This window comes from Schistocerca nitens, chromosome 8 (assembly GCF_023898315.1).
Source record: "Schistocerca nitens isolate TAMUIC-IGC-003100 chromosome 8, iqSchNite1.1, whole genome shotgun sequence".
Classification (NCBI taxonomy): Eukaryota; Metazoa; Arthropoda; class Insecta; order Orthoptera; family Acrididae; genus Schistocerca; species Schistocerca nitens.
This window is the reverse complement of record NC_064621.1, coordinates 256,088,210-256,114,009: the sequence shown is the minus strand read 5'-3', so window position 1 is coordinate 256,114,009 and position 25,800 is coordinate 256,088,210. Positions and strand designations below refer to the sequence as shown.

General features: G+C 42.5%; 1 protein-coding gene across 1 annotated transcript in view; it reads right to left on the bottom strand.

Moving 5' to 3' along the window:
• LOC126198757 (myrosinase 1-like) overlaps nucleotides 1–25,800 on the bottom strand; it is a 125,245-nt gene that overhangs the window by 9,027 nt on the left and 90,418 nt on the right. The window contains exons 8-10 of the mRNA XM_049935313.1: nucleotides 17,521–17,669; nucleotides 9,981–10,115; nucleotides 3,510–3,616 (exon numbers count right to left, since the gene is read on the bottom strand). Of these exons, the coding sequence (XP_049791270.1) occupies nucleotides 3,510–3,616; nucleotides 9,981–10,115; nucleotides 17,521–17,669 (391 nt within the window). The remainder of the gene's footprint in view (nucleotides 1–3,509; nucleotides 3,617–9,980; nucleotides 10,116–17,520; nucleotides 17,670–25,800) is intronic.

The window sequence follows — 25,800 nt, the reverse complement described above, 5'->3', positions numbered from 1 at the left end:
CACCCTCAGCCAATAAAGTCATGGAGACGGTATTCTGGGACTCTGATGGTGTTATTCTGTTTGATGTACCCCCTCATGGTGCAACGATAAACTCTGATGTGTATTGTTTTACCCTAAGGAACGCGTTCGTTGCCACAAAAATGCAAACGGACTTCTCCTTCTCCATAACACCGCAGGGTCTCACACAAGTCCGAGAGAGGAGCTCACAAAACTTCACTGGACTGTTCTTCCTCATTCACCCTACAGCTCAGATTTCTCATCTTCCCACTGTCATCTGTTTGGCCCAGTAAGAAGCAGTACTTGGATAATAGGGAGGTTATTGGTGCAGCAAGACGCTGGCTCCGAGGTCGACCAATAGAGTGGTAATATGCAGGTCTACAAGATCTCCCAGTAAAGTGGTGTAAAGCCATCACACTAAAATAAATAAATGTCGTGCGACGAGGGCTTCCCGTCGGGTAGAATGCTCGCCGGGTGCAAGTCTTTCGATTTGACGCCACTTCGGCGGCTTGCGCGTCGATGGGGATGAAATGATGATGATTAGGTCAACACAACACCCAGTCCCTGAGCGGAGAAAATCTCCGACCCAGCCGGGAATCAAACCCGGGCCCGTAGGATTGATATTCTGTCGCGCTGACCACTCAGCTACCTGGGGCGGATGCCATCACACTGAATGGAGATTACGGTGAAATTATGGTTTCGTTGCAAAAAGAGAGGGAAAAATTTGGTGTATTGGAATCCTGACTAAAACCAACCTGCTTTTAGAAAAAAAGTATGTTGCATTACTTTTTGAACGACCCTTGTACGTGCGTGAAGAGGCTGAAGAAAATCTCAGATTTTAGTTACACCTCTGATGATTTTAGCTACAGTTATAGCTCCATCACGAAAATAAACCGCTAGGCTTCTAAATGATTGAGCAGTAGATAGATATCTGAAACCTAATCAGAGTCCATGACGACAGGCGCATTTTCTGAAATGAATTAGGTATTTATAGTAACGTAGTGTGATTTTGAAATGTAAAGTATTGACATTCTCACATAGTTTTGTTTTTCAGTAAATGCAGTATGTAACACGTGGAAAATCTCATGTGATCAGTTTATAACTACCTTGTCTTCCGTTCCAAAGTCAAAATAATTGCACTACGTAGTACTCAGCTCATACGAGAAAATGTAAGAGTCAAACGTTGCTTTAGCCGGTGCCCTATTTGACACTGGTCGTGTTTATCACAGCTCCAACTTAAAGGTACGTTTGGCCAGAATGGCATGGTCACACAACGTTCCGATTGTCGTTATGATGTGCCAGATATCTAAGCACAGATCACGCATTTTCGGTATTATATGTAAGACGTATGCTTTGCCGGCGATGGGCGAGGCATGACAGAATCTCTGACCAGAGAGTAGCTTGTCGCTAGTCTGCGCGAGTCGACAGTAGTAGTCTCGTGTAGTCTGCGTGAGTCGGCGGGAGTCGGCATGTGTTGGCTGTGTGCTCTGCTCGCGACTCTGGTCAGGACTCTGGAGGATGAGTATTGTTGTAGAAGGTAAAGAAGCAGCCTTGCGCATATTTAATAATGTATGTTAATTGTAATTTAATTAGTTCAAGCCGGCCGAAGTGGCCGTGCGGTTAAAGGCGCTGCAGTCTGGAACCGCAAGACCGCTACGGTCGCAGGTTCGAATCCTGCCTCGGGCATGGATGTTTGTGATGTCCTTAGGTTAGTTAGGTTTAACTAGTTCTAAGTTCTAGGGGACTAATGACCTCAGCAGTTGAGTCCCATAGTGCTCAGAGCCATTTGAACCAGCCAGCCAATTAGTTCAAAATATGCCCCAACAATAATTTTTATAATATAAAGTAACTCTTTTAAAGAAAAGCATTCATTTCAATTTAAAGAATTTTTCCAATGCATTATCAATGCATCCAAGAATAAAAAAAATATACGCCAGCATTGCACGAAGCTGTGTCGAAAAATGACTAATTAAGAGCAGATATAACTGTAGTTTTATTGAGGTAAGAATTTTTGCTTTTTTTATTCAGAATACAGGGCTGAAGGGCAGCGCTGCTGTCCTCATAAAATTCATTAGGTTACAAAACTTTTTTTATTATTTTGGTGTTTAGGAATTTTTCTGTTTAGAACTTGACATTAAATGAGAAAAGAATTTTGTGGTAACATTAAATGTGAATGCATTTTTGCACACAGACTATAAATCGGAGCAAATTTTGTTCAGAGGTTACAATATTTAAAATTCATTTAATTATTATTCTTTGGGTAGGCTACACTTGGCACAAATTCATTTAATTATTATATTTTTTGTGGCGAGGCGACGCCTGGCACATTTCCATTTAACAATATTTTGTGGGGAGTTTACGCTTGGCTCCATTTTCATTTAACAATATTTTGTGGGGAGGTTACAAATATAGGTCGTTGATAATGTCCAAGGTGTATGCCATCGGTTTCATATCAGACCAATTCGGTCGCCCCGACAGCAAAACGAGTTCACTGTCACGGTCCTCAAACCATTGTGGTGTGATTCTGGCCTTGTGACAGGGACAGTAAATTGTACCGCTGGATAATACCATGGCGTTAGGGAAGAGTTCAAGCGTGAAGGAGAGCAGATGGGCAGTTGGTTGGCAATAAAATTCACGTAGTCCACAGCACTCATTGTTTTTCTACCACAGGTATTATGAAATTCTTGGTCAATCTTCCCCATAGCGTAACGCAGACACAGCTCTCCTGCGTCTGTGGTCCAGTGAGCGGTGCGAGCAGCCAAGTGACGGCGTATCCAGAAGCGACCATCGGCTTTTATTTCGAGAAATATCATTCGTCCGACCAGGCGAAAAGTTCCAATTAATGTGTGGTCCTATCTTGATGACTCCATGCCCAGTACAGTCATAATTGACAGTATCGTTGGCAAAATGGGAACAAGTACGAGTCGTCTTATGCAAAGTCCCATGTTCAACAACGTACTCTGAAATGTGTGCTGTGAAACACTTGTGCTTGCACCTGAATTGTACCCTGTTGCCTGTTGCCCTGTCACAGACAGCCGCCTAATCTGGTTTACAGAGCGGACAAGCCTCAGACATCTACGTCCTGTGAGGGGTATGGATGCGCAACACTTGTGATGCTTTCATCATCTTTCAACCACTTCTCATCGACTGCTCATAACAATAGCAAGCGTTCAACTGACCAACTTCGCTGTTTCTAAGATTATGGTACACACGTGCCCAGCGATAACAATCCGCCCTTTCTCAAATTCGCTTTGTCTGTCGATGCCCCATTTGCTGCCCGTAGCTTCACTAGAACGATTCTCCGATCGTCTCTGCTCCACTTACATACTTTCCTTACCGTGTCGCATGCGTGAAACGCCTCTAGGCTGCTTTCAGTCTTCCCGTCGACGGTGGTCATAATGTTTTTGGCTCATCTGTGTATTTAGCTTTCTGACGTGTGACGGTAGACGGGACCTATTTCCTTTAAGGATATTACAAATTTTTCACCATGGAGCGTAATGTAGGGTACTCACGTGTATCCGTCTAGCCACTCGAAGTTATCCATGAGAGACCACGCTGTGTAGCCAATCACGTTGATCCCATCTTCGTTGATGGCCAGGGACAGCTGCCTCAAGTACTCCTGTGTTAGAAGAAAGTACAAGTGTTACGCCACTGTGGCTCACATTTTGTTGCACAAAATAACAAAGACTGGATAACTTGTACGGACTTAACCGATTTACTTGTCGCTAGGTACCTAGGTGCTACTGAAAGTTCTGATCTTTTGTCCACATTAGCCTACTATGATCCTGGAATTAGTAAACAGACCTTAAAATACTGTCATTCAATAATGTGAAGACGTGTTTAGATCTATATGGTTCCGATAATCTAATACAGTTACGTCGCAATATAATTTTAGACAGCAGATGAAAAAATTTTACGTATTTGAGGAAAACATTTCTTTTCTTAATGTTTCTAAGATGTTATTTTGATAGAGACTCTGTTGAATTATACCTGTATACAATTATTAGTTAAAATTAGTCTATTATGTTGCCATACGTGACGATGTTGTCAGAAACGACAGAACAAAAAAATGGTTCAAATGGCTCTGAGCACTATGGGACTCAACTGCTGTGGTCATTAGTCCCCTAGAACTTAGAACTACTTAAACCTAACTAACCTAAGGACATCACACACACCCATGCCCGAGGCAGGATTCGAACCTGCGACCGTAGCAGCAGCGCGGCTCCGGACTGGAGCGCCTAGAACCGCACGGCCACCGCGGCCGGCGACAGAACAAGTCATAAAAATTTAAGATAAGGATTGTTAAAATATAATACATTCGCTTTTGTAGTCACGTTAACCAAATATTAAAATATCGATTCCAAACTTGTAAGTAAGTGGAAAACGTGATTAAAAAATGTGAATATAGAAAACTACAAAACATTTTTAAAATCAAAAATCAACATTACAATCAGTTGCTGTTATGCACTGATTGTGGCATCAAAATTTTCAAATCGCGAGTCAGTAGTACGCAGTACTGTGAGGTTATCAGCGATGATTAGTCAGATAAAGTCAAACACTATAAAAGCGAATGTAAAATTCAAAACTGAAAACTGACACGAAGCAACTTAAATGTCATCACAACCATAAAAAATATGTAATTTATTGTTTAATGGAATAAACCACGAAGAAAATTGCATAGGATCACGAGCAATTAAGTTCGATGTCGACTGATACTCATAGTAACATTTTCTGATAATACTGTGCTTCCAATCTCTGATATTTCTTTTTCACAACTTGCACAAAATCAGTTATAATTTTGAATAATGGACTATCTTTGCTAGTAGAGTCGCGTGTTGTGAACGTGGAAGTTTACCACCCAGTGATATGAAATCACGCTCTTCCGAATTCGACCTATTAGTATTTTAGTTAAGAGAAGAGTGCGAAAATTAACGTATATTGGACTGTATACAACGCAAAACACAATTTTTGTCTTCATATATATTTTCTGCTTATCGACTTTCAACCGTAGAATAACATACTATTAGTTGGCATTTTCCGTTAAGACGAAATAAATTTTACTGTTCCGCTTCTGAGCTAGTAACCGTGCATCTTTCGCCTCCAAGATACAATTGCATCCGTAAAAAACGGTGTCGACGTCTCCGTATGAGAAAGTATACATGCTCTATGTCCCAAGCATCAGGTAATCAGTTTCTTTTGTTAGATTTATGTTATGGTTCCCATGCGTCAGGTGAGTCTTGACAGTGAATTGAAATTTCGTATACGTGATCTAAAACATAAAGACAATAAATAACTTCCAGGTAAACAAGCACATTCGATCCTGGTTGCTAATTTAGTTTAGTTTCAGAACTGAAAATTTCAGAGCTCTTAACATATTCAGATCAATTGATACTATCACTAACACCAACCGCTCGTTGGTAAAATAAAAGTCGGGAAAATAGATAAGAGTGACTACGAACGGTATCGGACTATGTCAAGCAGTTCATTTCGTAACAGTACTCATTGATAACCTGCCTTTCAGTGAAAAGTTGCTGAATCCGTACGTCACCGGCTAGGTTCTTGTGATGGAAAAAGATTTGATCATCAGTGTTTAGCTGGTTAGTGGAAGAGGTAGTGGCGTGCTGTTGTTAACCATCAGAGTGTGCACTCATGCCTTGTTCGTAGTGTGTCATGGAATGAAAAAGCTTTATAGTATTCTTAGGACTTGTTGTATAAACTTCGCTGATTGGAGACCAGCAAATGAACCCAGTTCACCAATTCGCTCTTGTACAGTTTGTTGTATAACACTAAACTTTGAATGACTAAGGTTCAGTGTTGATTGAATTAGTTCAAAATGGCTCTGAGCACTATGGGACTTAACTTCTGAGGTCAACAGTCCCCTAGAACTTAGAACTTCTTCAACCTAACTAACCTAAGGACATCACACACATCCATGCCCGAGGCAGGATTCGAACCTGCGACCGTAGCAGTCGCGCGGTTCCAAACTGTAGCGCCTAGAACCGCTCGACCACTCCGGCCGGCCTGAATTAGTAGAGGTATGCTTGGGAACATCGCTAAATCAGCTGTCTATACGATTATTGCACTTCGAGCACGGATATTAATCGTACCATCTGCTCCACAATCGAAAAAAATCAAAAGAGTTACTCATAAAGTAAACAAAAAGAAACAATATAATTCTCAACTTAAGACCCTTGACATCACAACGCAGCCCAGAATAGTGAGCCAGAACGCTTGTATTCAGGTGGTGTGGTTGCAAAATGCATTGCTTTCATATTATCTCTACAGCTAATATCGTAGAGAATGAATCATTCAGCAGTTGATGATTCAGAGCCAAATGGCGTTGGAAACCTGACTGAGAGCGCAAACTCTAGGCCACAATAGCGTCGCGCCAGGGTTACAAAAGTTTGCTGAGCACGATGTAAACATATATATCGTTGTCCATGAATTTGACGGCTTTTCTGTGTTGATGACAGTTTTAATAAGTCGCAAGGTTTTAAGGCCATTGTTATTCAAAGCTAAAGAAATTATCAACGCAGAGAGAGGCTACTTAGGCGGAGCACTCATTAACCAAAGGGTTAGTTTGACCACCATAATGATTTATCTCCTTTTGAAGGTGGTATAATTTTACCGTTCTCAGATCTCTGAACAAATGTATGGATTTAACATGGACTCCGAATCACGATACAACTACGACCAGCCTGGGATCGAACTTCAGACTTTTAAACATTAGTCCATTGAGCCTTGGGACCACGCTGTGTGGTATTACATGCTCGATCGATACAAATTTACTAATAGACTAAATGTGGTCACTATTTTTGTTCATCAATGCACATGCATTTGTCATAAGAGTCTAAGTACATGTTCAGTCGTTGAAATTTAATTTGAATAGTGTAACTGCTGCAATACATGCCTAGGTAGCATTTTTGTGAGAGATATTCAATCATTATCGGCTGCTGCCGAACGCCATATACTAAACTGTTCACTCCATGTAGCTCTAATTTTCCCCCTCTTACTCTACTGCTAACTATCTTTGAAATACCTTTAAACTTTTTCACATAAAGTAAAACTCTTACTCAAGAAATCTTAAAAAAATGGTTCAAATGGCTCTGAGCACTATGGGACTCAACTTCTGAGGTCATTAGTCCCCTAGGACTTAGAACTAGTTAAACCTAACTAACTTAAGGACATCACAAACATCCATGCCCGAGGCAGGATTCGAACCTGCGACCGTAGCGGTCTTGCGGTTCCAGACTGCAGCGCCTTTAACCGCACGGCTACTTCGGCCGGCCAAGAAATCTTATGGAGCTTTTATTATCTGCACTATTACTTACATCACAGATGTTCTTATTAACCTAACGTTCTAAATCGAAAAAAGTTATTTCGAACTTCAGCTATATGGAAGAGTTAACAACTATTACCTTATTTAATCTGCCAGGACGTTTCATACCAGCGCACACTCCGCTGCAGAGTGAAAATCTCATTCTGGAAACATCCCCCAGGCTGTGGCTAAGCCATGTCTCCGTAATATCCTTTCTTTCAAGAGTGCTAGTTCTGAAAGGTTCGCAGAAGAGTTTCTGTTAAGTTTGGAAGGTAGGAGACGAGGTACTGGCAGAAGTAAAGCTGTGAGGACGGGGCGTGAGTCGTGCTTGGGTAGCTCAGATGGTTGAGCACTTGCCCGCGAAAGGCAATGGCCTCGAGTTCGAGTCTCGGTCCGGCACACAGTTTTAATCTGCCAGTAAGTTTCTTTACTACTTTATTATTTACTTGTTTTCAACTTGTGTTTCCCCAAAACGAAAAGCGATCTTCTGTTGTACACCAGATTGTGAACTGAGGACTGCAGTCGAATTTAAGATGTGAAATTTTGTCAGTCGAAGCCGAAGCTGCGAAATAATCTGTCATTAAAACTTCCTGTCAGATTAAAACTTTGTGTCGGATCAAGACTGAAACTTGGGGGCTCAGCCGTTAACGGGCAAGTGCTCTACCAACGGAGCGACCCAATCACGACTCACGACCCGTCTTCACAGATTTCTTTCCGTCAGTTTTTCATATCTTGTCTTCCAAACTTCACAGAAGCTCTCCTGCGAAACTTGAGGCACTAGCACTCCTGGAAGAAAGAATATTTGCAGAGACATGGTTTAGCCACAGACTGGGGGATGTCTCCAGAATGAATTTTCGCACTACAGTGGAGTGTGCTCTGACATGAAACTTCCAGAGAGATTAAAACTATGTGCCCCACCGTGACTCGAACTCGGGACCCCTTCTTCAGAGTTAACAGTCTCCATCACGGCACCGTGTCGACGCTTTCTGGAAATCTAGGAATATGGAATCTGGTAGTTGCCCTTCATGTATGATTTGCAGTATATGTGAGAAAATGGCAAGCTGAGTTTCGCACGACCACTGCTTTTTAAATCCGTGCTGATTCGTGGACGTTAGCTTTTCGGTATCTAGGAAATTTATTGTACTCGCACTTTGAATATGTTCTAGAATTTTGCAGCGAACTGGTGACAGGGATATTGGTCTCTAAGTTTGCGGATCTGTTCTTTTACCCTTCTTATATATAGGAATCATCTGCGCTTTTCTTTCAGTCGCTTCCATCCTGACCTAACGATTAATTTTTTTCTACTCATTCACTAGTTTCTCTATGCGAGGGATGCTTACTGCTATGTCCTCCATACGGGAGTCTGTGTGATGGTCAAACGACGGTGTGTTTGTATGATTCCCTTGCACGAACGATTCCTGAAAAGCAAAATTTAAAAAAAAAATCAGCTTTCCTTTTGTGTCGTATTCTGCCACACCAGACTGATCAATGAATGATGCGACAGAAGACTTACATCCGCTTAGCGATCTTACGTCAAACCGCAATTTTCTCGGGTTGACGGCAAGATCTTTGGCTAAGGTCTGACGATGGACGTTCTTGTATGTTTCGCACACCAATTTGTTTATAGAATTTCCGCGTCTCTCTCTTTTCTCTCTCTCTCTATCTCTCTCTCTCTGTCTCTCTTTTGTCGAGAGAGCAACGATCTTTTTTTTCTTTTTCTCAGAAGTTTCCGAATTTTGTCATTAAACCACTGCGGTTTCATCCCTCCTTAATGCTCTTACTACGCATATACTTATCCAGGAAGCGACTTACAATCAATTGAATCTTTCCCCATCATTCCTCCACGTCGATTATTTTGAAATAAATGCCGTCCATTCGTTTAGTAAAATTCTGTCTCCTGCCTATCTATTCTTATCAGCATTAATACTATCCTAGCCTTCGTGATAGATTTATTATCCATACGAACTATCACCGCTGTAACATAATGATCACTAGTCCCTGTCTCTGACACTGTTGGTAAGATCAGGCCTGCTTATAGCCGTTGTGTATATGAAGACACGCAGCGATATCTATTAATTTCCAGACCGGTTTCTTTCATAATCTTATGCCATAAGACTGTCACATACCTGTGTTTCTTTCATGTTATCGTCGCCACCTTGGCCGAGGTGTAACGCACGCCTTCCTGCTGCGCTCGACTCTAAAGTTGACGGTTCGAATCTTCGGGGTGGCGTAAGAATCCTGATCACCAGCCTTTCCGACAATGTTTCGGATTAGATTCCGAACCTCTCTACAGTGTATCACGGCGTGAAGTTGATCCGTCAGTCGGAAGGGGACGTTAACCCGACAGCCTTCTTGGTGCTGTTCGAGAGGAGTCAGGTATGTGACGCCGCCAGGCTTCTCCCTTCCCATTCTCTCTTTGTCTTAAAACCTAAATCTGACACCACACTATAAATACTTTCATTACAGTCTCACACATTCAGCTGATACACTTGAGGTACAACTCTCACACAGGCGTGGAGTGGAGCGCTATTGTGTGCGGAGAAAGAGAACTTTCCCTATTGGATGGCTGAACACAGCTACCCTACGCAGGTTTCCCATATGGTATTTACTTAGTGATAGTTACGTAGTATCAGGTTTCTGCTGCCCTGTGATCACAAGTTCTTACCCTGTAGTAGTTCTGGCGGCCGGTGTCGTTCAATTCGCCGAGGTCGGAGAAACCGCTCTCGGTAATGAGTATGGGGACGTCGCCATACGTGGCGTTGATCCAGTTCACGATGCGTCGTATTCCCTCTGGATAAACCTGTAACACACATAGAGGGGTTGGACAATAACGTGGAAACACCGCAAGAAATGCATGTTTGTACGTAAATGCAGATGACAGTCAAGCCTGTAGGTTGCGCTGTTGTGTCTGACTAATGTCCTCAATACATCGCAAGTGTCAGTCGTGGTCAGAATACCGTTCTGTGTACTTGAAGTTGCATTATGTCGAAGCTAAGTAACTTCGAAAGTGCGCAAATTGCCAGAATGGTGTGTGCTTCCGTAACCAAGGTGGCAGAAGTGTTTGGTGACTCAATAACTCAATAAGCACCGTATTTATAAAGCATACAGGGCAAACACCACCCACTAAGAATGAGATTTTCACTCTGCAGCGTGGTGTGCGCTGATATGAAATTTCCTGGCAGATTAAAACTGTGTGCCGGACCGAGACTCGAACTCGGGACCTTTGCCTTTCGCGGGCAAGTGGGCAAGTGGTAGAGCACTTGCCCGCAAAAGGCAAAGGTCCCGAGTTCGAGTCTCGGTCCGGCGCACAGTTTTAATCTGCCAGGAAGTACCATCCACTAAGTCACTACTCGGGCGAAAGTGTGTGTTGAGTGATTCTGACAGACGGTCGTCGAAGAGGACTGACGAAAAACAAGAAGACGATAGTTGCAAAAGTCACTACACAAGTGAACGTCGCACTCGCGAACTCTGTCAGCACCAAACCAAGACGAAGCGAACTCTGTAAACCGGGAATTGCAGGGCGACATGGAATCCCAAAACCACACATCAGTGCAACGAGTACCCGTAAAAAGAAAGCGTGGTGCCGTAGACGTAAAATTTGGGCTAAGGAGCTATAGAAGAAAGTCATTTGGCCGGATGAGTCTTGTTGCACAATGTTTCCAACTTCTGGCCGAGTACACGTCCCAAGGGTGAAACATGGCGCAGGTTCAATGATTATTTGGGCAGGCATATCGTGGTGTTCCTTGGGCACCATCGGTACTCTGCCAGGTCACATTACTGCCAAGGATTATGTGGCCGTTGTGGCTAATCAGGTCCATATCATGGCACAATCTTTGTTCCCCTGTAGTGATGGCCCCTGTACATACACCTTGCTCCGCTTAAAAGCAGTTTTATGAGCACGAGAATGAATTGACGCATATCCCCTGGCCATCACAATCGCCAGATCTCAATATCATTGATCCTTCGTGGTTACTTTGGAGAGATGGGTGAGTGATGGCTATCCACATCCATCATTATTACCTGAAACCTTGAAAACTACACAGGATTCCCAGACGACTGGAAGCTGTTTGAAATGTATTAGTCTAATATGATTATATATTTTGTGTTCCCATATTTTCATCCAACCTGTGTACGTTACATATTTAGCAGCACTATGTGTAAGCGCTTTATAATGACCTTTTCGTCATATATTTTCTCATAATTCTTTATGTTCAACAGTGCGCTGTTGGTGTTATCTCGTTAACAGCAAATTACATCTTTACTTATTAATAATCGCCCAGGGAAAGAAATCAAAGAGCCCGTTGCCAAAATAAAGGCTTCCACTATGCTATTCACAAATATGAATGAGTCAGCACTGCTTTCACGGCTATAAAACAAAATAAATGGAAGAAATATTTTCGAATGCGTCTTTCAGGAATTTCTTCTCGACATCTCAGAGACAGAAAAGGACTTGGAAGAGCAGTTGAATGGAATGGACAGTGTCTTGAAAGGAGGATATGAGATGAACATCAACAAAAGCAAACCGAGGATAATGGAATGCAGTCGAATTAAATCAGGTGATTCTGAGGGAATTAGATTGGGAAATGAGACACTTAAAGTAGTAAAGGAGTTTTGCTATTTGGGGAGCAAAATAACTGATGATGGTCGCCGTAGAGACGATATAAAATGTAGACTGGCAATGGCAAGGAAAGCGTTTCTGAAGAAGAGAAATTTGTTAACATCGAGTACAGATTTAAGTGTCAGGAGGTCGTTTCTGAAAGTATTTGTATGGAGTGTAGCCATGTATGGAAGTGAAACATGGTCGACAAATAGTTTGGACAAGAAGAGAATAGAAGCTTTCGAAATGTGGTGCTACAGAAGAATGCTGAAGATTAGATGGGTAGGTCACATAACTAATGAGGAGGTATTGAATAGAATTAGGGAGAAGAGGAGTTTTTGGCACAACTTGACAAGAAGAAGGGACCCGTTGGTAGGACATGTTCTGCGGCATATAGGGATCACAAATTTAGCATTGGAGGGCAGCGTGGAGGGCAAAAAACGTAGAGGGAGACCAAGAGAAGAATACACTAAGCAGATTCAGAAGGATGTAGGTTGCAGTAAGTACTGGGAGATGAAGAAGCTTGTACAGGATAGAGTAGCATGGAGAGCTCTATCAAACCAGTCTCAGGACTGAAGACCACAACAACAACAATCTCACGACCAGTAAATGACACGTATTGCGTTAGAATATTTGTTTGTATGGATTGTTAACCTTAAGGAGATTCCATTTATACTGCTGTAAACGGATAGAATGTAACTGTGCTTATACCTATGCATATATTACGTATAATGACCGACTTTTATGAAATTATCAAGTTCCCGGTAATTTGCAATGCCTATGCATGAGACAAGAAGCAATACACCAATCCATAGTTTGCTCAGTGAAGCCATAAACCACTAATTTCGGAATGAATAAATGCTCTTGTGAACGCTCTCTCTTTTTCGGAATGAAAAGTGGAAACAATCCTTAAGTCCACTGGAGCTCACCTTGATAAATTCCAATTCTTTTCACTTATAGAAGTTGATCGCAGAGGACAACAATCAAATACTCTTGCCCTGCAGAATACTGACAAAGTAAGTGTTCTATTCTACAGTTGTAATTCATTTATGTTGCCGACTGGCTACGCGTATCGGTACTGTTCAGTCGGTGCCTCGAAGAAGCAATAACGGAAATAAAAGAAAGGTCCAACATTGGGATTAAAATTCAAGGTGAACAGATATCAGTGATACGATTCACTGATGACATTGCTATCCTCAGTGAAAGTGAACAAGAATTACCGGATCTGCTGAATGTAATGAACCGTCTAATGAGTATAGAAAATGGGAGGAGAGTAAATCAAGGAGAGCTGAAAATAATGAGAAGCAGCGTAAATGAGAACAGTTAGAAACCATCAGGACTGATGGTCACGAAGTAAATAAAGTTAAGGAATTGTGTTAAGTAGGCAACAAAATAACCATCGACGGACTGAGCAAGGAGGACATAAAAATGAGATTAGCATTGGCAAAAGGGCTAAGAGAATTCTATTAGTATCAAACACAGACCCTGAGGAAGAAATTTCTGAGAATGTATGTTTGAAGAAAAACATTTTATGGTTGTGAAACATGGACTTTGGGAAAATCGGAAAAGAAGAGAATCGAAGCATTTGAGGTATGGTACCAAAGAAGAGTGCTGAAAATTAGGGGGTCTGGTAAGCTAAGGGATGAGGAGGTTCCGGAGAATCGGCGAGGAGAGGACGATATAGAAAACACTGACAAGAAGAAGGGACAGGATGGTAGGACATCTGTTAAGACACCATAGAATAACTTCCATGGTACTAGAGATAGCTGTAAAGGGTAAAAACTGTACCGGAAAAGAGGGATTGGAATAAATCCAGCAAATATTTCAGGACATATGTTACATGTGCTTCTCTGAGATGAATATATTGCAATAGAGTCTTTCTTCTTGGTGGGCCGCATCAAACCCATCAGGGGAAATCGCCTTGAGTGTTGAGGCAATCATTCCATCGCCGCATCAGGCTGAAGATACTCGATGCGTGAAGCACATGTCCTGCCGCATGAAGAAATCAATAGGTGCCTGCTGTATATCCTCGTTGAACCGGAATCGTCGACCCTTCAAGACCCTTTTTAAAAGGCCGAAGACGTGATAATCACATGGGGGTAAATCAGGACTTTAGGGTGGGTGTTCGTGTGTTTCTCACTGGAGTTGGTGTAACTTCAGCTGGCCTGCCATGTCGGCCACCGTATTGTGTCGAATCGCGACCAGCATGGAACTTGGTGCACCATTCCACAATGGTGGTTTTCGCCAGACATATTGCACAAGTTCTTCATCCTCCGATGAATGCCTGCACGTGTTTGTCCTGTTTGGACGTACTTGGTAACAACGTCGCCAACGTAAAGGTCGGTGCTTTTATCCTCGCATCGGAGCCGGGCAACGCTGCATTTACGCAGCAGCAACGCCCTCAAACGAAAACTTTTTAATCCCCCCTTATATTTCTTAGCGAGGAAGGTGATGTCATTACTGCCGGAGTAGATACCTGTTGGCAAGTTTTTGGGTCAGCTTACAGTCTTGTGGAGCAGATTAATGTGCTCTTAAAGCACTATAGCCTTATGCACCTTTGCTATCACCAAGTATCTAATGATGTCCGTGGGAACTGTGACATAACATTTAACTTCCATTTTAACTGTAAACTGGAGTACTTCATAAGTCGACGGAAAAAATGGCAGTGCGCCAAGAAACATGAAGGCTTCTGGAGATGATAGTACTACTTCTTCACAGACTATTCCTGACGTCAGTAATAGGAAGCTTGTTTGCAACACGTTAGGTGGAAAATTATGCGTTCTTCCTTACAACCACAGCTACCCATTGGCATCTCTTACTCCTGAAGGCGTTGAAGTGTTGGGTATGGTTAGTTAGATCAGCTGGATCGAAACTATGTATTTGTTAGTTTTACCGAAAGGAGAAATACTATTAACGATGCATACGATTCATGGGAAGACGTCATTAACAGAGCTGTAGAGGAAGAAATACAAACAGCGCGCTTTGTTATCGCTTGGCTGCGTCAAAAATATCTTTGTGTCAATGAGGTAGAACACGATAAGCGACCAGAATCATTGCTTTCTGCAGTCACTGTAAGACGTGAGTGGTGCAACAGAGTGGAGGCAATTTCGAAAGATTGTTCTTTTTCTGCTTTTCAACAAATGTGCTAAATGGAGAACAGACACAAAACCACACCTTATGCTTTAATCTTGTCGAAATAGTTGACAGTTTTGGGCAATATATCTCAAGCAGCAATTTATCGTCATGAATCCATTTATCATCACCTAGCCACTAAAGCATAACTTAATCACAGCTAACACTTGGTTCAAGAATCAGAAAAGAAGGTTGTATACATAGAAGAAGCCTAGAGATACTGACAGGTTTCAGATAGATTATATAATGGTAAGACAGAGATTTGGGAACCAGGTTTTAAATTGTAAGACATTTCCAGGGGCATATGTGGACTCTGACCACAATCTATTGGTTATGAACTGTAGATTAAAACTGAAGAAACTGCAAAAACGTGGGAATTTAAGGAGATCGGACCTGGATAAACTGACTAAACCAGAGGTTGTACAGAGTTTCAGGGAGAGTATGAGGAAAAAATTGACAGAAATGGGGGAAAGAATTACAGTAGAAAAAGAATGGGTAGCTTTGAGGGATGAAGTAGTTAAGGCAGCAGAGGATCAAGTAGGTAAAAAGACGAGGGCTGGTAGAAATCCTTGCGTAACAGAAGAAATATTGAATTTAATTGATGAAACGAGAAAATATAAAATTGCAATAAATGAAGCAGGCAAAAAGGAATACAAACGTCTCAAAAATGAGATCGACAGGAAGTGCAAAATGGCTAAGCAGGGATGGCTGGATGATAAATGTAAGGTTTATCTCACTAGGGGTAAGATAGATACTGCCTACAGGAAAATTAAAGAGACCTTTGGAGAAAAGAGAACCACTTGTATGAATATCAAGAGCTCTGATGGAAACCCAGTTCTAAGCAAAGAAAGGAAAGCAGAAAGGTGGAAGGGGTATATAGAGGGTCTATACAAGGGCGATGTACTTGAGGACAGTATTACGGAAATGGAAAAGAATGGAGACGAAGATGAAATGGGAGGTATGATACTGCGTGAAGAGTCTGACAGAGCACTGAAAGACCTGAGTCGAAACGAGGCCCCGGGAGTAGACAACATTCCATTAGACCTACTGACAGCCTTGGGAGAGCCAGTCCTGACAAAACTCTACCATCTGCTGAGCAAGTTGTGTGAGACAGGCGAAATACCGTCAGACTACAAGAAGAATATAATAATTCCAATCCCAAAGAAAGCAGGTGTTGACAGATGTGAAAATTACCGAACTATCAGTTTAATAAGTCACAGCTGAAAATACTAACGTGAATTCTTTACAGACGAATGGAAAAACTGGTAGAAACCGACCTCGGGGAAGTTCAGTTTGGATTTCGTAGAAATATTGGAACACGTAAGAAGAAAGACTAAGGAAAAGCAAACCCATGATTCTAGCATTTGTAGACTTAGACAAAGCTTTTGACAATGTTGATTGGAATACTCTCTTTCACATTCGAAGGGTGGCAGGGGTAAAATACAGGGAGCGAAAGGCTATTTACAATTTGTACAGAAACCAGATGGCAGTTATAAGATTCGAAGGGTATGAAAGGGAAGCAGTGGTTGGTAAGGGAGTGAGACAGGGTTGTAGCCTCTCCCCGATGTTATTCAATCTGTATATTGAGCTAGCAGTAAAGGAAACAAAAGACTTGGAAGAGCAGTTGAACGGAATGAACAGCGTCTTGAAAGGAGGATATAAGATGAACATCAAAAAAAGCAAACCGAGGATAATGGAATGTAGACGAATTAAATCGGGTGAAGCTGCGGGAATTAGATTAGGAAATGAGACACTTAAAGTAGTAAATGAGTTTTGCTGTTTGGGAAGCAAAATAACTGATGATGGTCGAAGTAGAGAGGATATAAAATGTAGACTGGTAATGGCATGGAAATCGTTTTTGAAGAAGAGGAAGTTGCTAACATCGAGTATAGATTTAAGTGTCAGGATTCGTTTGTGAAAGTATTTGTATGGAGTGTAACCATGTATAGAAGTGAAACGTGGACGATAAATAGCTCGGACAAGAAGAGAATAGAAGCTTTCGAAATGTGGTGCTAAGATGAATGCTGAAGATTACATGGGTAGATCACATAACTAATGAGGAGATATTGAATATGATTGGGGAGAAGAGGAGTTTGTGGCACAACTTAAGAAGGGATCGCTTGGTAGGACATGTTTTGAGGCATCAAGGGATCACCAATTTAGTATTGGAGGGCAGCGTGGAGGGTAAAAATCGTAGAGAGAGACCAAGAGATGAATACACTACGCAGATTCAGAAGGGCGTAGGTTGCAGTAGGTACTGGGAGATGAAGAAACTTGCACAGGATAGAGTAGCATGGAGAGCTGCATCAAACCAGTCTCAGGACTGAAGACCACAATATTAACGACAGCCACTAAAGAACTTTTCGATGAGCAGTCCTGATCACATCGCAGTCACAGCGTGTGTGCAGGGCTAAAATAACAGAACCATTAAGTCAGATCCTATAAGTTTTGTGAGAGATAGAGTCGGATTACTCACAACAAGCCAGTCGGAAGCGCTCGTCGGCCACGAGGGGTCGAAAGACGTGACGTAGCCGCCGTCTCGCACCCTGGAGGGATCCTCACCCGTCAGCCCGTCCTCCGCGAGCCTCGTCGAGTAGTGGTTCAGCCCGAAGAAGTCGAACGTTCCTGGAAAAGGAAGAATGTATGTTACAACATCCTTATGCGACTTACGAGACATCGGTTTGCACTTGCCTTAGTAATGAAAAATTCATGTAAATGTTTCCAAAAAAAATGCGAGGTGTAGTCATAGAGCCACCACTTCCAAAAATAGAGATTCATTAGTGAGTTTCTCTTTGTTCGCAGGTACATGTCTGTAAGCCTGAAATATACAAAAACTCCCGCGCCCTTATACCATAGAAAGCAGGCAGAGGAGCCAAAAGCTAAAATGGTTCAAATGGCTCTGCACACTATGGGACAACGTCTGAGGTCATCAGTCCCCTAGACTTAGAACTACTTAAACCTAACTAACCTAAGGACATAACACACATCCATGCCCGAGGCAGGATTCGAACCTGTGACCGTAGCAGCAACGCGGTTCCGGACTGAAGTGCCTTGAACCGCTCGGCCACAGCAGACGGTGGAGCCAAAAAAAAAAAAAACAGCCCAGACTTTTGATAAAGTGGAGTATTCTACAGTAACTCATTTCTACATCTGAAATGGGGAAACGTTGCAACAATGTATGCTCGGTTCGTGGAAGTGTAAGACAATAACGCACCATCATATGACGCGGTGGTTAGGTGCTGCAGACGCTTCTAGAGTGGTAAAACAAACCTGAATTAAAGAGAATGAAGTACCAGACCATCCCTCTTTGAATAACCGCGAACCGGACGAGGAGATCCTGGTGTCTGCAGATCAGGGCATCACGGTGGAGACGATAGTGGAAAAAAACTCGCGGATAAATTTTCAACATCTTACTAGTTATTTTCTAGTTATTTTTAAGACTAAAAAGTTCGCCGCCCGCTGGGTATCATCTCGCTCACACCCATTGAAAAAGCCCGCCGAAAGGAGACGGTAGCGGAAATGTTGTTGCCGTGTCACGCCAGTCCAAGAGACATCTTGAGCCGCCTAATCATAGTGGACGAGCGCTTGAAGTATCTCTATGACTCCGAGACGAAGTAGCAAAGAAAGCAGTGGAAACATATGGTACTACCTTTACCGAAAAAGGCGAAGACCGAGCCATCGTCGGGCAAGCTGGATGTTTTCTGGGACACATGTGTGAAGGTGGCAGAATATACTCTTCAGCGCCATAACAGCATACGAAAGGAATGTTCTAGTTAGGTTAAGGTATGCTGTCATAATGAAGTGAGAGAGAGGCTGTCCAATGGTGCAGTTTGCTGCGCTACAAAACCGCAATCTCATTGTGCATAGGACTCAGTGACACACGCTGCTTTACTTCACCCAACGTAGTCTTCTGACACCCTGTGACTTCATCTTCTTTCCTCGATGAAAAAACAAACGCGTGGCAGGAATTTCTACGATTATTAGGAGGTAATTTCCAGTTTGGGCGTTTCTTGAACAGCCGAAGTACAGAGTTCTACGACCAAGGTCTCGGGGTAGTCATCCACCGTTGGAAAAGAAAAGGTGTCCCATTGAAGAATTAATACGTAAAGAAGAGCTTCTCTTCTTCAGCAAAGAGTGCAGGAGTAATAATAGATGAAAATCTAAATTGGACTGAGCATATAACTGCAGTTAGCGAAAAGGTTGACACCATCTCCCCATGCCCTACAAAAATATAAAAAGCTCCCCCTTCTTGACATCAAAAACGGACCACCATACAAACACTTACACTTCATTATTGATGACAGAGGTGTTATCCTGGAACGCTTTTCTCTGGAAAGCTAACGACGCCTGGAACTGTTTATGAAACCCGGTGTTCGTTATATCTGTGATGTTCACCTCTTTGATCATATTTCACCACCATAAGCACAGCTATCCTGGCTGCGTGCAGACAAGCGCCGAGATTTCCATACCGTCGGTCTTCTCTACTGTGTTATCAGTAAACATTGTCCTTCATATCGCTCCTTGACCTTGACGCTTTTGTCTAAACAACACGGCAGGAAGTCCAGCTCGCTTAAGAGCAAAATCCGCTCCATCGTTCAGCCACTTCCTCGAAGTCCTTCTCATTACTAGGAACACGACTCTGGAGTAACCTCCAGCATTACATTAGAGAACTGAATAACATCTACAGCTTCAGAAGACGGATAATGACATACCTACTAAAGCAACAATAAGGATTACTATTTTCGCCGACCGCTGGAGCCGAGCGCTTCTAGGCGCTTCAGTCCGGAACCGCGCTCCTGCTATGGTAGCAGGTTCAAATCCTGCCACTGGCATGGATGTGTGTGATGTACTTTGGTTGGTTAGGTATAAGTAGTTCTATGTCTAGGGGACGGATGACCTCAGATGTTAAGTCCAATAGTGCTTAGAGCCATTTGAACCATTTTTGAACCATTACTATTTTCCCTGTACGCACACGTTACCCTGTAAATCAACCAGATTTCCTCATTTCCCAGTATTCTTAACCTTTCCTTTCTACAGAGCTCCCTCTATGAGAATACATCTATTTTTACACCTATAAATTATTCTTGTACCTGCCACCATCATTATTGCTATTATTGTTTCTTTTCTTTCTCAGACGTTATGTCTGGTTAAAAATGGAAAGTGACGCGGACCTTGATCAAGCGTGACTTCCTTTTTTGTTACATTACATTTAGGAACTTTCGATAACTGAACACGTATCAATAATTACAGATTTCTGTAGTTGTATATACACGTTTGGATGTAGCTGTACTGCGTTAATGTACTGGTGGATATTGTGTGGTATGACTCCTGTAGTTGATAGTATAATTGGTATAATGTCAACTTTATCCTGATGCCACATGTCCTTGACTACTTCAGCCAGTTGGATGTATTTTTCAATTTTTTCAGCTGTTTTCTTCTGTATATTTGCTGTATTGGGTATGGATATTTCGATTAATTGTGTTAATTTCTTCTTTTTATTGGTGAGTATGATGTCAGGTTTGTTATGTGGTGTTGTTTTATCTGTTATAATGGTTCTGTTCCAGTACAATTTGTATTCATCATTCTCAATAATGGTTCAATTGGCTCTTAGTACTATGGGACTTAACTTATAAGGTTATCAGTCCCCTAGAACTTAGAACTACTTAAACCTAACCAACCTAAGGACATCACACACATCCATGCCCGAGGCAGGATTCGAACCTGCGACCGTAGCGGTCGTGTGGTTCCAGACAGTAGCGCCTAGAACCGCTCGGCCACCCCGGCCGGCTCATCATTCTCCAGTACATTTTGTAGTGCATACTTGTATGTAGGAACGTATTCTTTTATTACTTTATGTTGTATGGCAAGTTGTTGATGTATTATTTTTGCTACATTGTCATGTCTTCTGGTGTATTCTATATTTGCTAGTATTGTAAATCCGCTTGTGATGTGATCTACTGTTTCTATTTGTTGTTTGCAAAGTCTGCATTTATCTGTTGTGGTATTGGGATCTTTAATAATAAGCTTGCTGTTATATCTTGTGTTTATTGTTTGATCCTGTATTGCAATCATGAATCCTTCCGTCTCACTGTATATATTGCCATTTCTTAGCCATGTGTTGGATGCATCTTGATCGATGTGTGGCTGTGTTAGATGATACAGGTGCTTGCCATGTAGTGTTTTCTTTTTCCAATTTACTTTCTTCGTATCTGTTGATGTTATGTGATCTAAAGGGTTGTAGAAGTGGTTATGAAATTGCAGTGGTGTAGCCGATGTATTTATATGAGTGATTGCTTTGTGTATTTTGCTATTTTCTGCTCATTCCATAAAGAATTTTCTTAAATTGTCTACCTGTCCATAATGTAGGTTTTTTATGTCGATAAATCCCCTTCCTCCTTCCTTTCTGCTTAATGTGAATCTGTTGCTGATTGTATGTGATGTATTCTATATTTGTGGCATTGTGATCGTGTAAGTGTATTGAGTGCTTCTAGGTCTGTGTTACTCCATTTCACTACTCCAAATGAGTAGGTCAGTATTGGTATAGCGTAAGTATTTATAGCTTTTGTCTTGTTTCTTGCTGTCAATTCTGTTTTCAGTATTTTTGTTAGTCTTTGCCTATATTTTTCTTTTAGTTCTTCTTCAATATTTGTATTATCTATTCCTATTTTTTGTCTGTATCCTAGATATTTATAGGCATCTGTTTTTTCCATCGCTTCTATGCAGTCGCTGTGGTTATCCAATATGTAACCTTCTTGTTTAGTGTGTTTTCCCTTGACTGTGCTATTTTTCTTACATTTGTCTGTTCCAAAGGCCATATTTATATCATTGCTGAATACGTTATCTTTAATAATTGGTTGAGTTGTTGATTTTTTGCTGCCAGTAGTTTTAGATCATCCATGTATAGCAAATGTGTGATTTTATGTTGGTATGTTCCAGTAATATTGTATCCATAATTTGTATTATTTAGTATGTTGGATAGTGGGTTCAGAGCAAGGCAGAACCAAAAAGGACTTAATGAGTCTCCTTGGTATATTCCACACTTAATCTGTATTGGCTGTGATGTGATATTATTTGAATTTGTTTGGATATTGAGTGTGGTTTTCCAATTTTTCATTTCTATGTTTAGGAACTGTATCAATTTAGGATCTACTTTGTATATTTCCAATATTTGTAGTTACTGTGAGTGGGGTACACTATCGAAAGCTTTTTGGTAATCAATGTATGCGTCGTGTAGCGATCTTTGTTTAGTTTTAGCTTGGTATGTCACCTCTGCATCTATTATCAGTTGCTCTTTACATCCTCGTGCTCCTTTGCAACACGCTTTTTGTTCTTCATTTATAATTTTGTTCTGTGTTGTATGTGTCATTAATTTCTGTGTAATGACTGAAGTTAATATTTTGTATATTGTTGGTAGGCATGGTAGGCGATATTTTGCTGGGTTTACTGTGCCTGATTGATCTTTAGGTTTTCTGATAAGTTATTCCATGTGTAAGTGTATCAGGGAATGTGTATGCGTCTGCAATGTAAGTGTTAAATAATTTAGGGTGAATGTGTTGAGGTGAACTTCTTTAGCCAGAAATTTGCTATTTTATCTTTTCCAAGAGCTTTCCAATTGTGAGTAGAATTAATTGCTTGGGTGACTTCATGTTGCAAAATTATCACTTCAGCCATTTGTGGTATCATCTTGTATGTGTCTGTTTCTGCTTGTATCCTCCGTGCATGTCTGTTATGTTGTACTGGGTTTGACCATATGTTGCTCCAGAAGTGTTCCATGTCTGTTATGTTTGGTGGATTGTCTATTTTAATGTGTGTGTTATCTATTGTCTGGTAAAATTTCTTTTGGTCTGTCTTGAATATTTGGTTTTGTTTCCTTCTATTTTCACTTATTTTTGTATCTTCTTAGTCGTTTGGCCAATGCTTGTAATTTCTGCTTCTTATAATCTAATTGCTCTATTGCATTTTGGTATGAGATTTTAACTAACCCTTTTCGTTTTTTGTCTGATATTTCATTTCTTATAAATTGTGTTAGCTGTCTGACGTCTTTTCTCAGTTTTTCTATTCTGATCTGTATCCTGTGTTGCCATGCTGGTTTTGTGGGTTTCTTCTGTGTGTTGGTTGGTTCTGATCTCTGCCTAGTGTGTATATTTAGTGTAGTGAGTGCCCCTATATAAACCAGTAGTTGTATCTCTTCCATAGTAGTCTTTTCATTTATTCTGTTATATATGGTAGTGTTGATAGTTGTTATTGTTGTTTCGACTTGTGGGTTATTTGGTGGTCTATGCAAGAATGGTCTAATGTCTGTATTTGTGTCTTTGTATTCTATATACACTCCTGGAAATGGAAAAAAGAACACATTGACACCGGTGTGTCAGACCCACCATACTTGCTCCGGACACTGCGAGAGGGCTGTACAAGCAATGATCACACGCACGGCACAGCGGACACACCAGGAACCGCGGTGTTGGCCGTCGAATGGCGCTAGCTGCGCAGCATTTGTGCACCGCCGCCGTCAGTGTCAGCCAGTTTGCCGTGGCATACGGAGCTCCATCACAGTCTTTAACACTGGTAGCATGCCGCGACAGCGTGGACGTGAACCGTATGTGCAGTTGACGGACTTTGGGCATGCGGGAGGCCGGGTGGACGTACCGCCGAATTGCTCAACACGTGGGGCGTGAGGTCTCCACAGTACATCGATGTTGTCGCCAGTGGTCGGCGGAAGGTGCACGTGCCCGTCGACCTGGGACCGGACCGCAGCGACGCACGGATGCACGCCAAGACCGTAGGATCCTACGCAGTGCCGTAGGGGACCGCACCGCCACTTCCCAGCAAATTAGGGACACTGTTGCTCCTGGGGTATCGGCGAGGACCATTCGCAACCGTCTCCATGAAGCTGGGCTACGGTCCCGCACACCGTTAGGCCGTCTTCCGCTCACGCCCCAACATCGTGCAGCCCGCCTCCAGTGGTGTCGCGACAGGCGTGAATGGAGGGACGAATGGAGACGTGTCGTCTTCAGCGATGAGAGTCGCTTCTGCCTTGGTGCCAATGATGGTCGTATGCGTGTTTGGCGCCGTGCAGGTGAGAGCCACAATCAGGACTGCATACGACCGAGGCACACAGGGCCAACACCCGGCATCATGGTGTGGGGAGCGATCTCCTACACTGGCCGTACACCACTGGTGATCGTCGAGGGGACACTGAATAGTGCACGGTACATCCAAACCGTCATCGAACCCATCGTTCTACCATTCCTAGACCGGCAAGGGAACTTGCTGTTCCAACAGGACGATGCACGTCCGCATGTATCCCGTGCCACCCAACGTGCTCTAGAAGGTGTAAGTCAACTACCCTGGCCAGCAAGATCTCCGGATCTGTCCCCCATTGAGCATGTTTCGGACTGGATGAAGCGTCGTCTCACGCGGTCTGCACGTCCAGCACGAACGCTGGTCCAACGGAGGCGCCAGATGGAAATGGCATGGCAAGCCGTTCCACAGGACTACATCCAGCATCTCTACGATCGTCTCCATGGGAAAATAGCAGCCTGCATTGCTGCGAAAGGTGGATATACACTGTACTAGTGCCGACATTGTGCATGCTCTGTTGCCTGTGTCTATGTGCCTGTGGTTCTGTCAGTGTGATCATGTGATGTATCTGACCCCAGGAACGTGTCAATAAAGTTTCCCCTTCCTGGGACAATGAATTCACGGTGTTCTTATTTCAATTTCCAGGAGTGTATGTCAGCTGAAATTTTCTATTTGTGCGTGTTCTGGTGGCTGTCTCAAGATTTCGTTTCCCTCTGATTGTGTAATTGATGTGTGTTGTACTTTGTTTATTTGCTCTGGGATGTTTGAGTCCATTACTGTATTTTCTTCTTCTTCTGAATGCACATTATTTTGTTCCAGTATTTGTCGTACTTGTTGTTTGATGTTTTCTAATTCTGACTGGGGTATCCTGTTATTTTTGATTATTACATGGATCTGATCAACTAGTCGTTGTTCATTTAAAAATTTTAATTCTGGGTATCGGGTAATAAATGTTGTGAATACTTGTGATCTGCATCCAGTTGTGTTGGTTCCTAAGTTTGTTGCTTGGTAATAACAGAACATGAGGTGTCGGTTAATTTCATCTGACCATCTCTGTGGTAAAATTGTGGAGGTAAAATCCACCAAACTCCCATTATGATGATAAGGTGATGAAGGACACAGAATGGGGTGGAGGAGATGGACAAAAAGAGGGGAGGATGAGGAGGTGGACATAAGGTGGGGAGGGCGCGGACATTGACAGAGATGTGGGTGAAGTTACATATAGAGGGGGGGGAGGAAGAGATGAACAAGGAGGAACAAGTGGAATGGATAGAGAGAGGGTGGAGGCGGAAGTGGTTGAGAGAGGAGAGAAGACATTCACAGAGAGCGGGGTGGAAGGACAAGATACAGAGGTACAGAGGGGAAAATGGCTCTGAGCACTATGGGACTTAACATCTGAGGTCATCAGTCCCCTAGAACTTAGAACTACTTAAACCTAACTAACCTAAGGACAACACACACAGCCATGCCCGAGGCAGGATTCGAACCTGCGACCGTAGCGGTCACGCGGCTCCAGACTGAAGCGCCTAGAAACGCTCGGCCACCTCGGCCGGCGTACAGAGGGGAAGAGGATGTGGACAGATTGTAGGGAAGAGGAGATGTGGACATACAAGGGGGGGGGGGGAGGAGAAGGACAGAGAGAGGAAGTCAGAGACTGGCTAACAGAAGACTGGAA